The sequence below is a fragment of the Panulirus ornatus genome, chromosome 37, assembly GCF_036320965.1.
Source record: "Panulirus ornatus isolate Po-2019 chromosome 37, ASM3632096v1, whole genome shotgun sequence".
Taxonomy (NCBI): Eukaryota; Metazoa; Arthropoda; class Malacostraca; order Decapoda; family Palinuridae; genus Panulirus; species Panulirus ornatus.
The window spans coordinates 2,748,201-2,761,907 of record NC_092260.1 but is presented as its reverse complement, the minus strand read 5'-3'; the positions used below and the strand labels follow the sequence as shown (position 1 = coordinate 2,761,907).

Below are 13,707 nucleotides of genomic sequence, written 5' to 3'. Positions count from 1 at the left end.
AAAGGAGGTAAGGGGAGTGGGGGAGGAATGGGATGTATTTCGGGAAGCACTGATGGCTTGCGCAAAAGATGCTTGTGGCATGAGAAGGGTGGGAGGTGGGTAGAGTAGAAAGGGTAGTGAGTATTGGGATGAAGAAGCAAGATTATTAGCGAAAGAGAAGAAAGAGGCATTTGGACGATTTTTGAAGAGAAATAATGCAAATGAGTAGGAGATGTATAAAAGAAAGAGGCAGGAGGTCAAGAAAAAGGTGCAAGAGGTGAAAAACAGGGTAATTGAGAGTTGGGTTAAGAAAGTATCATAAAATTTTAGGGAGAATAAAAAGATGTTCTGGAAGGAGGTAAACAAAGTGCGTAAGACAAGGGAACAAATGGGAACTTCAGTGAAGGGGGCTAATGAGGAGGTGATAACAAGTAGTGATGATGTGAGAAGGAGATGGAGTAAGTATTTTGAAGGTTTGTTGAATGTGTTTGATGATAGAGTGGCAGATATAGGGTGTTTTGGTCAAGGTGGTGTGCAAAGTGAGAGGGTTAGGGAAAATGATTTGGTAAACAGAGAAGAGGTAGTAAAAGCTTTGTGGAAGATGAAAGCCAGCAAGGCAGCAGGTTTGGATGGTATTGTAGTGGAATTCATTAAAAAAGGGGGTGTCTGTATTGTTGACTGGTTGGTAAGGTTATTTAATGTATGTATGATTCATGGTGAGGTGCCTGAGGATTGGCAGAATGCTTGCATAATGCCATTGTACATAGGCAGTGGGGACAAAGGTGAGTGCTCAAATTACAGAGGTATAAGTTTGTTGAGTATTCCTGGTAGATTATATGGGAGGGTATTGATCGAGAGGGTGAAGGCATGTACAGAGCATCAGACTGGGGAAGAGCAATGTGGTTTCAGAAGTGGTAGAGGATGTGTGGATCAGGTGTTTGCTTTGAAGAATGTATGTGAGATACTTAGAAAAGCAAATGGATTTGTATGTAGCATTTATGGATCTGGAGAAGGCATATGATAGAGTTGATAGAGATGCTCTGTAGAAGGTATTAAGAAAAAATAGTGTGGGAGGCAAGTTGTTAGAAGAAGTGAAAAGTTTTTATCGAGGATGTGAGGCATGTGTACGTGTAGGAAGAGAGGAAAGTGATTGGTTCTTAGTGAATGTAGGTTTGCGGTAGGGGTGTGTGATGTCTCCATGGTTGTTTGATTTGTTTATGGATGGGGTTGGTAGGGAGGTAAATGCAAGAGTTTTGGAAAGAGGGGCAAGTATGCAGTCTGTTGTGGATGAGAGAGCTTGGGAAGTGAGTCAGTTGTTGTTCGCTGATGATACAGCACTTGTGGCTGATTCTTGTGAGAAAATGCAGAAGCTGGTGACTGAGTTTGGTAAAGTGTGTGAAAGAAGAAAGTTGAGAGTAAATGTGAATAAGAGCAAGGTTATTAGGTACAGTAGGGTTGAGGGTCAAGTCAATTGGGAGGTAAGATTTAATGGAGAAAAACTGGAGGAAGTGAAGTGCTTTAGATGTCTGGGAGTGGATTTGGCAACGGATGGAACCATGGAAGCGGAAGTGAATCATAGGGTGGGGGAGGGGGCGAAAGTTCTGGGAGCCTTGAAGAATGTGTGTAAGTCGAGAACATTAGCTCTTAAAGCAAAAATGGGTATGTTTGAAGGAATAGTGGTTCCAACAATGTTGTATGGTTGTGAGGCGTGGGCTAAGGATAGAGTTGTGCACAGGAGGGTGGATGTGCTGGAAATGAGATGTTTGAGGATAATATGTGGTGTGAGGTGGTTTGATCGAGTAAGTAATGTAAGGATAAGAGAGGTGTGTGGAAATGAAAAGAGTATGGTTGAGGGAGCAGAAGAGGGTGTTTTGAAATGGTTTCGTCACATGGAGAGAATGAGTGAAGAAAGATTGACCAAGAGGATATATGTGTCAGAGGTGGAGGGGACGAGGAGAAGTGGGAGACCAAATTGGAGGTGGAAAGATGGAGTGAAAAAGATTTTGAGTGATCGGGGCCTGAACATGCAGGAGGGTGAAAGTCGTGCAAGGAATAGAGTGAATTGGAATGATGTGGTATACCGGGGTCAACGTGCTGTCAATGGATTGAACCAGGGCATGTGAAGCATCTAGGGTAAACCATGGAAAGGTCTGTGGGGCCTGGATGTAGAAAGGGAGCTGCGGTTTCGGTGCATTATTACATGACAGCTAGAGACCGAGTTTGAAAGAATGTGGCCTTTGTTGTCTTTTCCTAGCGCTACCTTGCACACAGGAGGGGGGACGGGGTAGTTATTCCATGTGTGGCGAGGTGGCGATGGGAATGAATAAAGGCAGACAGTATGAATTATGTACATGTGTATATATGTATTTGTCTGTGTGTGTATATATATGTGTACATTGAGATGTATAGGTATGTATATTTGCGTGTGTGGACATGTATGTATATACATGTGTATGTGGATGGGTTGGGCCATTCTTTCGTCTGTTTCCTTATGCTACCTTGTTAACACGGGAGACAGCGACAAAGCAAAATAAAAATGAATATAAACATATGTAAGTAGGAGAGATGGCCAGACAGCGTTATTGGATTATGTGTTAATTGATAGGCGTGCGAAAGAGAGACTTTTGGATGTTAATGTGCTGAGAGGTGCAAATGGAGGGATGTCTGATCATTATCTTGTGGAGGCGAAGGTAAAGATTTATAGAGGTTTTCAGAAAAGAAGAGAGAATGTTGGGGTGAAAAGAGTGGTGAGAGTAAGTGAGCTTGGGAAGGAGACTTGTGTGAGGAAGTACCAGGAGAGATTCAGTACAGAATGGAAAAAGGTGAGAACAAAGAAGGTAAGGGTAGTGGGGGAGGAATGGGATGTATTTAGGGAAGCAGTGATGGCTTGCACAAAAGATGCTTGTTGCATGAGAAGTGTGGGAGGTGGGCAGATTAGAAAGGGTAGTGAGTGGTGGGATGAAGAAGTAAGATTATTAGTGAAAGAGGAAAGAGAGACATTTGGATGATTTTTGCAGGGAAATAATGGAAATGAGTGAGAGATGTATAAAAGAAAGAGGCAGGAGGTCAAGAGAAAGGTGCAAGAGGTGAAAAAGAGGGCAAATGAGAGTTGGGGTGAGAGAGTATCATTAAATTTTAGGGAGAAAAAAAGATGTTTTGGAAGGAGGTAAATAAAGTGCGTAAGACAAGAGAGCAAATGGAAACTTCAGTGAAGGGGGCTGATGGGGAGGTGATAACAAGTAGTGGTGATGTGAGAATGAGATGGAGTGAGTATTTTGAAGGTTTGTTGAATGTGTTTGGTGATAGAGTGGCAGATATAGGGTGTTTTAGTCAAGATGGTGTGCAAAGTGAGAGGGTTAGGGAGAATTATTTTATAAACAAAGAAGAGGTAGTAAAAGCTATGCGGAAGATGAAAGCCGGCAAGGCAGCGGGTTTGGATGGTATTGCAGTGGAATTTATTAAAAAAGGGGTGACTGTATTGTTGACTGGTTGGTAAGGTTATTTAATGTATGTATGACTCATGCTGAAGTGCCTGAGGATTGGTGGATTGCTTGCATGGTGCCATTGTACAAAGGCAAAGGGGATAAAAGTGAGTGCTCAAATTACAGAGGTATAAGTTTGTTGAGTATTCCTGGGAAATTATATGGGAGGGTATTGATTAAGAGTGTGAAGGCATGTACAGAGCATCAGATTGGGGAAGAGCAGTGTGGTTTCAGAAGTGGTAGAGGATGTGTGGATTAGGTGTTTGCTTTGAAGAATGTATGTGAGAAATACTTAGAAAAGCAAATGGATTTGTATATAGCATTTATGGATATGGAGAAGGCATATGATATAGTTGATAGAGATGCTCTGTGGAAGGTATTAAGAATATATGGTGTGGGAGGCAAGTTGTTAGAAGCAGTGAAAAGTTTTTATTGAGGATGTAAGGCATGTGTACGTGTAGGAAGAGAGAAAAGTGATTGGTTCTCAGTGAATGTAGGTTTGCGGTAGGGGTGTGTGATGTCTCCATGGTTGTTTAATTTGTTTATGGATGGGGTTGTTAGGGAGGTAAATGCAAGAGTTTAGGAAAGAGGGTCAAGTATGCAGTCTGTTGTGGATGAGAGAGCTTGGGAAGGGAGTCAGTTGTTGTTTGCTCATGATTCAGCGCTGGTGGCTGATTCGGGTGAGAAACTTCAGAAGCTGGTGACTGAGTTTGGAAAAATGTGTGAAAGAAGAAAGCTGATAGTAAATGTGAATAAGAACAAGGTTATTAGGTACAGTGGGGTTGAGGGACAAGTCAGTTGGGAGGTAAGTTTGAATGGAGAAAACTGGAGGAAGTAAAGTGTTTTAGATATCTGGGAGTGGATTTGGCAGCGGATGGAACCATGGAAGCGGAAGTGAATCATAGGGTGGGGGAGGGGGCGGAAGTTCTGGGAGCGTTGAAGAATGTGTGGAAGTCAAGAACATTATCTCGGAAAGCAAAAATGGGAATGTTTGAAGGAATAGTGGTTCCAACAATGTTATATGGTTGCGAGGCATGGGCTATGGATAGAGTTGTGCGGAGGAGGGTGGATGTGCTGGAAATGAGATGTTTGAGGTCAATATGTGGTGTGAGGTGGTTTGATCGAGTAAGTAATAATAGGGTAAGAGAGATGTGTGGTAATAAAAAGAGTGTGGTTGAGAGAGCAGAAGAGGGTGTTTTGAAATGGTTTGTTCACATGGAGAGAATGAGTGAGGAAAGATTGACCAAGAGGATAAATGGGTCAAGAGGTGGAGGGAACGAGGAGAAGTGGAAGACCAAATTGGAAGTGGAAAGATGGAGTGAAAAAGATTTTGAGTGATCAGGGCTTGAACATGCAGGAGGGTGAAAGGCGGGCAAGGAATAGAGTGAATTGGAGCAGTGTGGTATACCGGGGTCAACGTGCTGTCAATGGATAGAGCCAGGGCATGTGAAGCATCTGGGGTAAACCAGGGAAAGTTCTGTGGGGCCTGGATGTGGAAAGGGAGCTGTGGTTTCGCTGCATTATTACATGACAGCTAGAGAGTGAGTGTGAACGAATGTGGCCTTTGTTGTCTTTTCCTAGCACTACCTCGTGCACATAAGGGGTAGGGGGTTTTTATTACATGTGTGGTGGGGTGGCAATGGGAATAAATAAAGGCAGACAGTGTGAATTATGTACGTGTGTATATATGTATATGTCTGTGTGTGTATATATATTATATACGTTGAGATTTATAGGTATGTATATTTGCGTTTGTGGACATGTATGTATATAAATGTGTATGTGGGTTGGTTGGGCTATTCTTTCATCTGTCTCCTTGCGCTACCTCGCTAACGCGGGGGACAGCAAGAAAGCAAAATAAATATATATGTATACTTGCAAGTGTTTTAGTTGGTGATCATATATGTATACATTGAACATTTTCATCAGTAGTTTTCTTTAACTTCTGGTAAGATATTATCATACCACTCATTACATCATTCAATTGTGCATTCAGCTCAATACACTCAGAATGCAAGTTTTTCATTTGTAATAAGTCCCAGGGATTTGATGTTTGTTTGACATTGTATCACTTTCATATGTATGGTGTCATGGCATTGTTGATGGTACCATTACTTATGAAGTTAAATGTATATTACTTAAATTCTGTTAGATGTATTTTTGCCCATATATAGATTGTATCTAGGTATTTTTGTACCTTTCTTTCATCATCATACAATCCTCACATTTTTTTTTTCAAGTGTCATCACTAGAGCACTAGACCATACCACATTTTACTTTCTTGTTGATGTCTTACATTACTGTATTATATAGAGAATTATGGTAACCCCATTTGAACATCTTTATCAAACATGGTTCCATTTGCCAATACAGTTACTTTCAGTATTATGGTAACTAGAAATTCTTTGACTAAGTACACTTTCCTGCTTGTAATCTTTGGTTTTTCTTGATTCCTTGGTAAAATTTTGCAGTTTTTCTTTGTCAGATACCTTAGCAAAATTGAGACAAGAAAGAAAATATGAAAATATAGAAGTTAAGGGAAGCAGTAAGAGATAGACATTGCAAAGGCATTTGGAAGCGAAGATATTCAGTGGGAAACCAAACAGTGGTGCAGCAGTTTCCTCATTGTAAGAATGCAACTCCCATGGTTGTGCTTCTGTAGATACATATGGTAAGGATGTCATATAGGGGTCACAACTAGATTTGAGTGTGATATAGATTTGCTGTAAAGTATTACTGCATGACCTCCTAAATTCTAAAATTTTATATGATAACCATATCTATAGAGTCAGTTGGATGCAGCCATGCAGTACCTTCAGCAAGAGATGGGCCAGAATGTAAATCGTGCCTCCAGAGAAAAGATACCTGTTAATCTTAATAAGAGTGAGATCTCTGAGTATGTGAAGCGATTCAACTCCTTGGACACTGAAAGGAAAGGTTACATATCTCTGAATGATCTTCGTGCATCACTAAAGGTATGGTGAGACAGAAGATTATTTTTTTAATGTAGCTGTTGTAGCATAGACAAGACCTGTAAACTAATAAGAAATGCATAGTAACCTCAGTTTTGACCTTTGGTTTATTAGACTTTATCATGTGAGTTCTATCATGATTTTAATTCTATATTAATGAAGCAACTGTGATATGTTAAAACATTTCCGTAAATCCTCCAAAGAATTATTATTAGATTTAGTTAGCTTGATATAATGTTTAGTGTACTCCCATATAGTTAGAATATATCCCTTATTTCTGCCATTCTTAACCAAATACAGATCCAACCATTGCTTTGAGATATAGACTTACTACACTGACATGGTGTGTTTGTAGTCTCTTGGAAAAACTAGTAATGGTGGATTAGTTTTGTACCTGGACAAAATAATTGTACCACTCCATTCCAATATGGTTGTAACGTACCACAGACCCCTTAATATGAATATCAAATGACATCCAGAAAGGAATTGCTTGCCATTACCCTACAATAGCAGCATTTTTTTTTATTTAAAGAAAGCCTGTAATACTACTTGGAGATATGGTATCAGAAGGCATTTCTACAAAATGGGTCTTTGAAGTAGAATGTTAACTTATTCAACAGATTTTAAAAGACAGTTTATTAAAGATGAGGGTTGATACTGAATATTCAGGAAAATTCCCACATGAAAGAGGTATGCAGCAGGGCAGCATGTTGTTACCTGTTTCATTGCTGCTATTACATTGAAATTCCATTCTAAGAGACTTAACTGAGAGAAAAGCAGTCCTTTGAAAGCCAGATTCCATTACATACAAAATTATTCATGAGAGTAGTAGAAATTCACAACCTTATGATGAATACTGAAAACTTACCTTGGTCCAGCAATTGTTATTGATGTTGTAGGTCACCTCCTTCATCTAAGCATGGAGGTTCAAGGAATACTCAAAAACTACTCTGAATCATAAGGAAGCAGGTTATGCTTAAGGTACAAGTTACTCTCCCCATACCCATAACTCACTCTTTTTCAGTTTCTCAGCACTGTTGAGGCATTTCCTTGGCTTCTTAGGACATGCACCACAGATAGCACTCATATGCCATAATGAAGTATCAAAGATTTGGGACCATATGCCACAAAATGTACTGCAGATGTGTGAGAACATTGACATCGGGTTTCTTTATGTCTCAGTCAAGTGTGCACTTATCCCAGAATGAAAGTCACTGACTAAGCTAGGTCTCATTTTGGCTTGAGATATTTACTCAAATGTCTATGTAGGTTTAAAGGTAGAAAAAATAGTATTACACTGTTAAACTTTCATACGTTGGTATGAAACTGTATGTATGTTTGCAGTGAGAATGTTGTAGTAGTTTGAGACATCTGTTTCAGGCATTGTTGAATTATCTCAATTCTTTGATGATTTGTCTATATCTTTAACATCATCACCTGAAGTTGCTGTAAGATATTTGCAAGCTACTGTTGATGAGATTACTGATTGGGTAAATAACTCTGGTTTTATTTTCATTGAACAGAAACTTATAGCTATACATTTTACAAGATTAATTTAAAGTCAGCAATTCCACTTGTATTACTGAATAGCATTGTTATTCCAAAGAAATTGGAGGCAAAATGTTCAAACATGATTCATCAGCTGCATCGAGACTCCAGTGCCAAGACCATCTTTTATTTTTTGACCTGCCACAAGTGACCTTTCCTTTCCCACTGTAATCCTATGCCCCTACTAGCCCCTAGCTCTTAGGCTATTTCACCTTATGTAACAAAATCAGTAAAGTATTGTTGTTATTGTTTAACATGGTTGCATGCCCCGCTCTCAGTCATAACACTGTAACAACTCAATCAGACCATCTGCTGAAAGCTCTTTGCGGTTCTTTAGGTATAGTTACCAAACACCAGAAGCATATTCTGACTTTGATGTTATGTATGATTTGAACAGCTTGCTAAATAATTACTTATTCATTAACTTGAATGCTATGGTTATATTTGCGACCAAACATTTGTTCTCCTTAACTAATCTCTGAAGGTAACCCATCTTCATTGCTTTACATATTTTCATTTTGAACTTCCTCAACCATGTGTCTGATAAGCTTTAAAGTTTGTCATGTTTCCCATGTAAGATGATGCAAGGTCCCTTTGTAAGGTGATGTAATCCTCCATGCTTTTCATTGTACTTTTTGCATTGTCTACAAACAAATTCAGTTAGAAGTCCATACCTTCAGGCTAATCATATACATGAATAAAGATAAGTAATTGTCCCAGAACAGAACCCAAGGGTATTCTGCTGGCGACCTCAACCCATTTTGAGAGGGGCCCCTTTGACATATGTCCTTTGTTCCCTTCCACTTAGATAATCTTTTGACCATCAAAAGAGTTTTCCCCTTGTTCTGTCTGATGATCTTAATTAGCTTCCCTTGCAGTTTAGTATCAGATGCTTTTGGCAATCCACACACAATCTACTATAACTTTTGTCTAAGACAGAATTTGCTATCTCATAGAAATATAAAAGGTTTTAATGCTCAACCCTCTTTCCCCAGAATGTGCTATCTCTCACGTGGGTAATCTCTCCTCTGTAGATCATCCAGTTTCTTTCTAATTATCTTTTCTAGAACCTTACGGACAACATATCTCGATGAGACCTTATTGTAATTCAGCATAGACTTCTGCTTGATAAAGAGATACTGGTGTTACAGTAATGAAATAGATGCTGAGGCTGAAATACCTTTATATAGCAATCTGCACACGAGATAAAGAAAGGTATTGTATCATACAAATTTTGCAGAAGATGCATTGTTTTTCTCATTCTAAGACATTAGGCAACACAAGTGCCTCTTGATAGACTTCCTAGCTAGGATTATGCAGTGCCCTGTTAAGTTGAAATTTCCTTTGGAAGACTGACTTTGTCTCATGCATGCTTCTGTTTAGGATGCCAGTTGTAGGAAATCATGAAGGTAAGATAGGATGTTCACTTTTTTCCATTCTCCAAGGAATGCAAACATTGCTTTATGATCATTAATAGATACTGGTGGAGCTGAGCTCAACCTAAGTGGCATTACTGTGAACTGCTGGTTTCTGTTACTCACCTCAAAACTGAGAAATTTCCTGGAACATTTAGCTTTTGGAATATGCCAACAGGCATCGTGAAGGCCTATACCGACAGACTTTTTTTTATTGAGTTTGATGTTGGTAGTTGGAAAGGTTTTAGTGTTTTGAATTTCTTGAAGACTTTTGTTTTTCGACTATGCTGTTGTGTTCAAGACCAATTTTTGTTGTAGCAGCTTTTTCTTCATCTAAGGAGATCGCAAGGGAAAAGGGATGGGTCATTGTCTGAGGTTACAGGGCTTATTTTTTCTGCATTTGTAAACCTACTCCCAGAATTACTGAGGAAGATCCTTGCATCTGAGATGCAGCTGAGGATAGCTCAAAATTCAGTTAGCAGAGTTGCCTCATCTGACGCTTTACATTACGTTACCATCTTTGTCTTGGACGATAATACCATTCACCCAACCTAGCCAAGTGGATTACTTCCAAAAGAAGTTTCATGTATTTATTTCCATGATTTTTCCATACTATACCTCAGCTTCTTTGACTCTGAGAGGAGGTCTCTTGAGATCAGAGACAAAATTATTTACTTCTCTTTTTTTTAGCTAGAAATATGTAGGTAGTGGTTACTAGGCAACCAGCAACCAAGGAGGTATATTACCACTACTACTCGCCTGGGTATCAGGAGGGTTAGTGAGGGATATATAATGATCCAACACTTCAGTGGTTGTCAAGCTGCACTCCTCTGATCAAGGTAGCTACCTTTTCTTTCTGCTACACCCTCATGTGGATTACTGGCATTCTGGCCACAAGCATACAATCTCTCTTAGTCATGTATAACACTTGACAACACTTAACTCACACAGTTCATTCTTCATAACTCTAGATTTTCCTATGGTGAGCTTTATGCGCTAGCCCTGCCTTTTGACAAAACTTTAGGAGCAATAGATAAAAGTAGTAGGTAGGAGCATTTTGGCAGGAACAATATGTAGAAACATTAGGTAGAAGTAGTAGATAGCAACACTAGACAGGAGCATTTGGTAGAAGTGGTTTGTAGGAACATTAGGTAGGAACCTATGTAAATACTGCACTAGAGTTGCCCTCTGCCAATGGCCTGTAAAGGGTGAGGCACTAAAGACTAAGAAGTGGCACTGGAGTTCACTAGCTATGGAGACTCCATTTCTGTAGCCACCCCCTTGAGGGAGCTCCAGGTGAGAACAGGCATCAGAGATATAGATAGACAGATAGAAACATGTTAAGAATAATTCTGGCTTTAATTCATATACCGTATATGTAGATTTTTCTTTTGTATCCATGTTATCTTATAAAACAGATACCTGTATCGTATGTTGTATCTAGTTTCTGCCATTCATCACTTACCTACTTTTTAAAATTAATACTGTATACCTTGGTGATTTGATGGTATAAGCAATTAGGAAGCAGATGTAGTCTAAAAAAGTTTATGAAATAAATTTGTTGAGATGCTCCCTTTTTGCAGGCAAGAGGTCAAGATGTACCTGGTGAAATGCTACATGAAATACTGAAGGAGATTGACCTAAATCTAAATGGGCAAGTGGAATTGGAAGAATATTTACAGGTAATTGTACATGTTAGTAACTCTAACCATAAGAATTCTTGTATGGAATGCATTATATGGGATTATTGATATGAGCACAAGGGTTCAAGTGAATTGGATTAGTGTAGTGAATTATTTATAATTTCCTAATTTTAATTTTCTGCAGTATGAGTACTTTTTTGCAGTTGATATAATAGTTTAGTAAAAACTTTTTAAAAGTACATTCGTGTATGTATCTTGCTCCTTAAGTATTGTTTCTTGTGATGATAACTTAGATTGTTAATGGGATTTTTTACAGTTTGTATGTAATGCAGCTTTGCCAATTTATCTTCATCTTCATTTATTCAAGTATGTCTGTCAGTTAAATTCATTTTAATCTTTGTTTTATAGTTCCTGTATATGTTATATAAAGTGGATAATGCAAAACCTTTTCCTACAGTGATATTTCTACATTTTCATGTATTCCCTCATTATAAACCCCAGCTGTACCAGCTCCTCACAGTATTGCTTTATCTTTCATCTTTCTAATTTTTCATTTCTGTATCATATGTCATCTGACTTTAATGGATTCTTTTATTGCATGTGCAATGGCTCACATTCAATTCATAACAATTGTTTCTGTGCTCCTTTGAACATAACAAAACAGATATCTTCATAGTTCAAATTGCCAATAGCTGAAAGTCCTTCAAAAACATAGATAACAGAAAAAAAGCTTTTAAGAGACAGTCTTTTCAAAGATAGTGATCAAATATGATATATCAATAGTTTATTTTTAATATTATTGTACTTATTACGGTTTCCTACATTAGGGAAGTAGTGCCAAGAAACAGATAAAGAAAAAGCCTTCCACTCCCTTACACATATATACACATAACATACATACATACATTTATTCCTAGGACGCCATTTGGCATCCTAGCTATGTCTCTTCATTGTATATCAACTGATTGTTATATTTCTCTCTTGTTTCTCACCTGATGATATGATTATTACATGAAAGTGCACTTGGGAACTTATCATGTTTCATTTTCCCCGTGGACTCATACAAATATACTTGATCACGCGCAAAATTGTAATACTTTCCAACTTATATATGTGTATATATTTATTTATTTATAGTAAGAGAGGAGGAAGAGGAAGAGAGGAAAGTGATTGGTTCTCAGTGAATGTTGGTTTGCAGCAGGGTTGTGTGATGTCTCCATGGTTGTTTAATTTGTTTATGGATGGGATTCTTAGGGAGGTGAATGCAAGAGTTTCGGAAAGAGGGGCAAGTATGCAGTCTGTTGTGGATGAGAGAGCTTGGGAAGTGATTCACTTGTTGTTCGCTGATGTTACATCGCTGGTGGCTGATTCGTGTGAGAAACTGCAGAAGCTTTTGACTGAATTTGGTAAAGTGTGTGAAAGAAGAAAGCTGAGAGTAAATGTGAATAAGAGCAAGGTTAGTAGGTACAGTACAGTTCAGGGACAAGTCAATTGAGAGGTAAGTTTGAATGGAGAAAAATTGGAGGATGTAATGTGTTTTAGATACCTAGGAGTGGATTTGGCAGCAGATGGAACCATAGAAGCGGAAGTGAATCATAGGGTGGGGGAGAGTGTGAAAGTTCTAGGAGCATTGAAAAATGTGTGGAAGTCGAGAACATTATCTCAGAGAGCAAAAATGGGTATGTTTGAAGGAATAGTGGTTCCAACAATGTTATATTGTTGTTAAGCGTGGGCTATAGATAGAGTCATGCAGAGGAGGGTAGATGTGCTGGAAATGGGATGTTTGAGGACAGTATGTGATGTGAGGCGGTTTGATCGAGTAAGTAATAATAGGGTAAAAGCGATGTGTAGTAATAAAAAGAGTGTGGTTTACAGAGCAGAAGAGGGTGTTTTAAAATAGTTTGGTCACATGGAGAGAATGAGTGAGGAAAGATTGACCAAGATGATGTATGTGTCAGAAGTAGAGGGAACGAGGAGAAGTGGGAGACCAAATTGGAGGTGGAAAGATGGAGTGAAAAAGATTTTGAGTGATTGGGTCCTGAACATGCAGGAGGGTGAAAGGCGTGCAAGGAATAGAGTGAATTGGAATGATATGGTATACCGGGGTCGACGTGCTGTCAGTGGATTGAACCAGGGCGTGTGAAGCGTCTGGGGTAAACCATGGAAAGTTCTGTGTGGCCTGGATGTGGAATGGGAGCTGTGGTTTCGGTGCATTATACATGACAGCAAGAGAGTGAGTGTGAACGAATGTGGCCTTTGTTGTCTTTTCCTAGCACTACCTCGCGCACACGCGGGGGGATGTGGTTGTTATTTCATATGTGGCGGAGTGGTGACGGGAATGAAGAAAGGCAGACAGTATGAACTATGTACATGTGTATATATGTATGTCTGTGTGTGTCTATATATTTATATGTTGAGATGTATTGGTATGTATATTTGCATGTGTGGACGTGTATTTATATACATGTGGATGTGGGTGGGTTGGGCCATTTCTTTCATCTGTTTCCTTGCGCTACCTCACTGACGTGGGAGACAGCGACAAAGCAAAATAAATGAATAGATATATATTATTCATATTTATTATTCTTTCTTGCTGTCTCCTGCGTTAGCAAGGTAGCATAAGGAAATAGACAAAAGAATGGCCCAACCCACCCAGATACACATGTAT

General features: G+C 39.0%; 1 protein-coding gene across 1 annotated transcript in view; it reads left to right on the top strand.

Moving 5' to 3' along the window:
* Gpo1 (glycerophosphate oxidase 1) overlaps nt 1–13,707 on the top strand; it is a 169,642-nt gene that overhangs the window by 114,643 nt on the left and 41,292 nt on the right. Inside the window, exons 8-9 of the mRNA XM_071683695.1 lie at nt 6,248–6,436; nt 10,980–11,078. Of these exons, the coding sequence (XP_071539796.1) occupies nt 6,248–6,436; nt 10,980–11,078 (288 nt within the window). The remainder of the gene's footprint in view (nt 1–6,247; nt 6,437–10,979; nt 11,079–13,707) is intronic.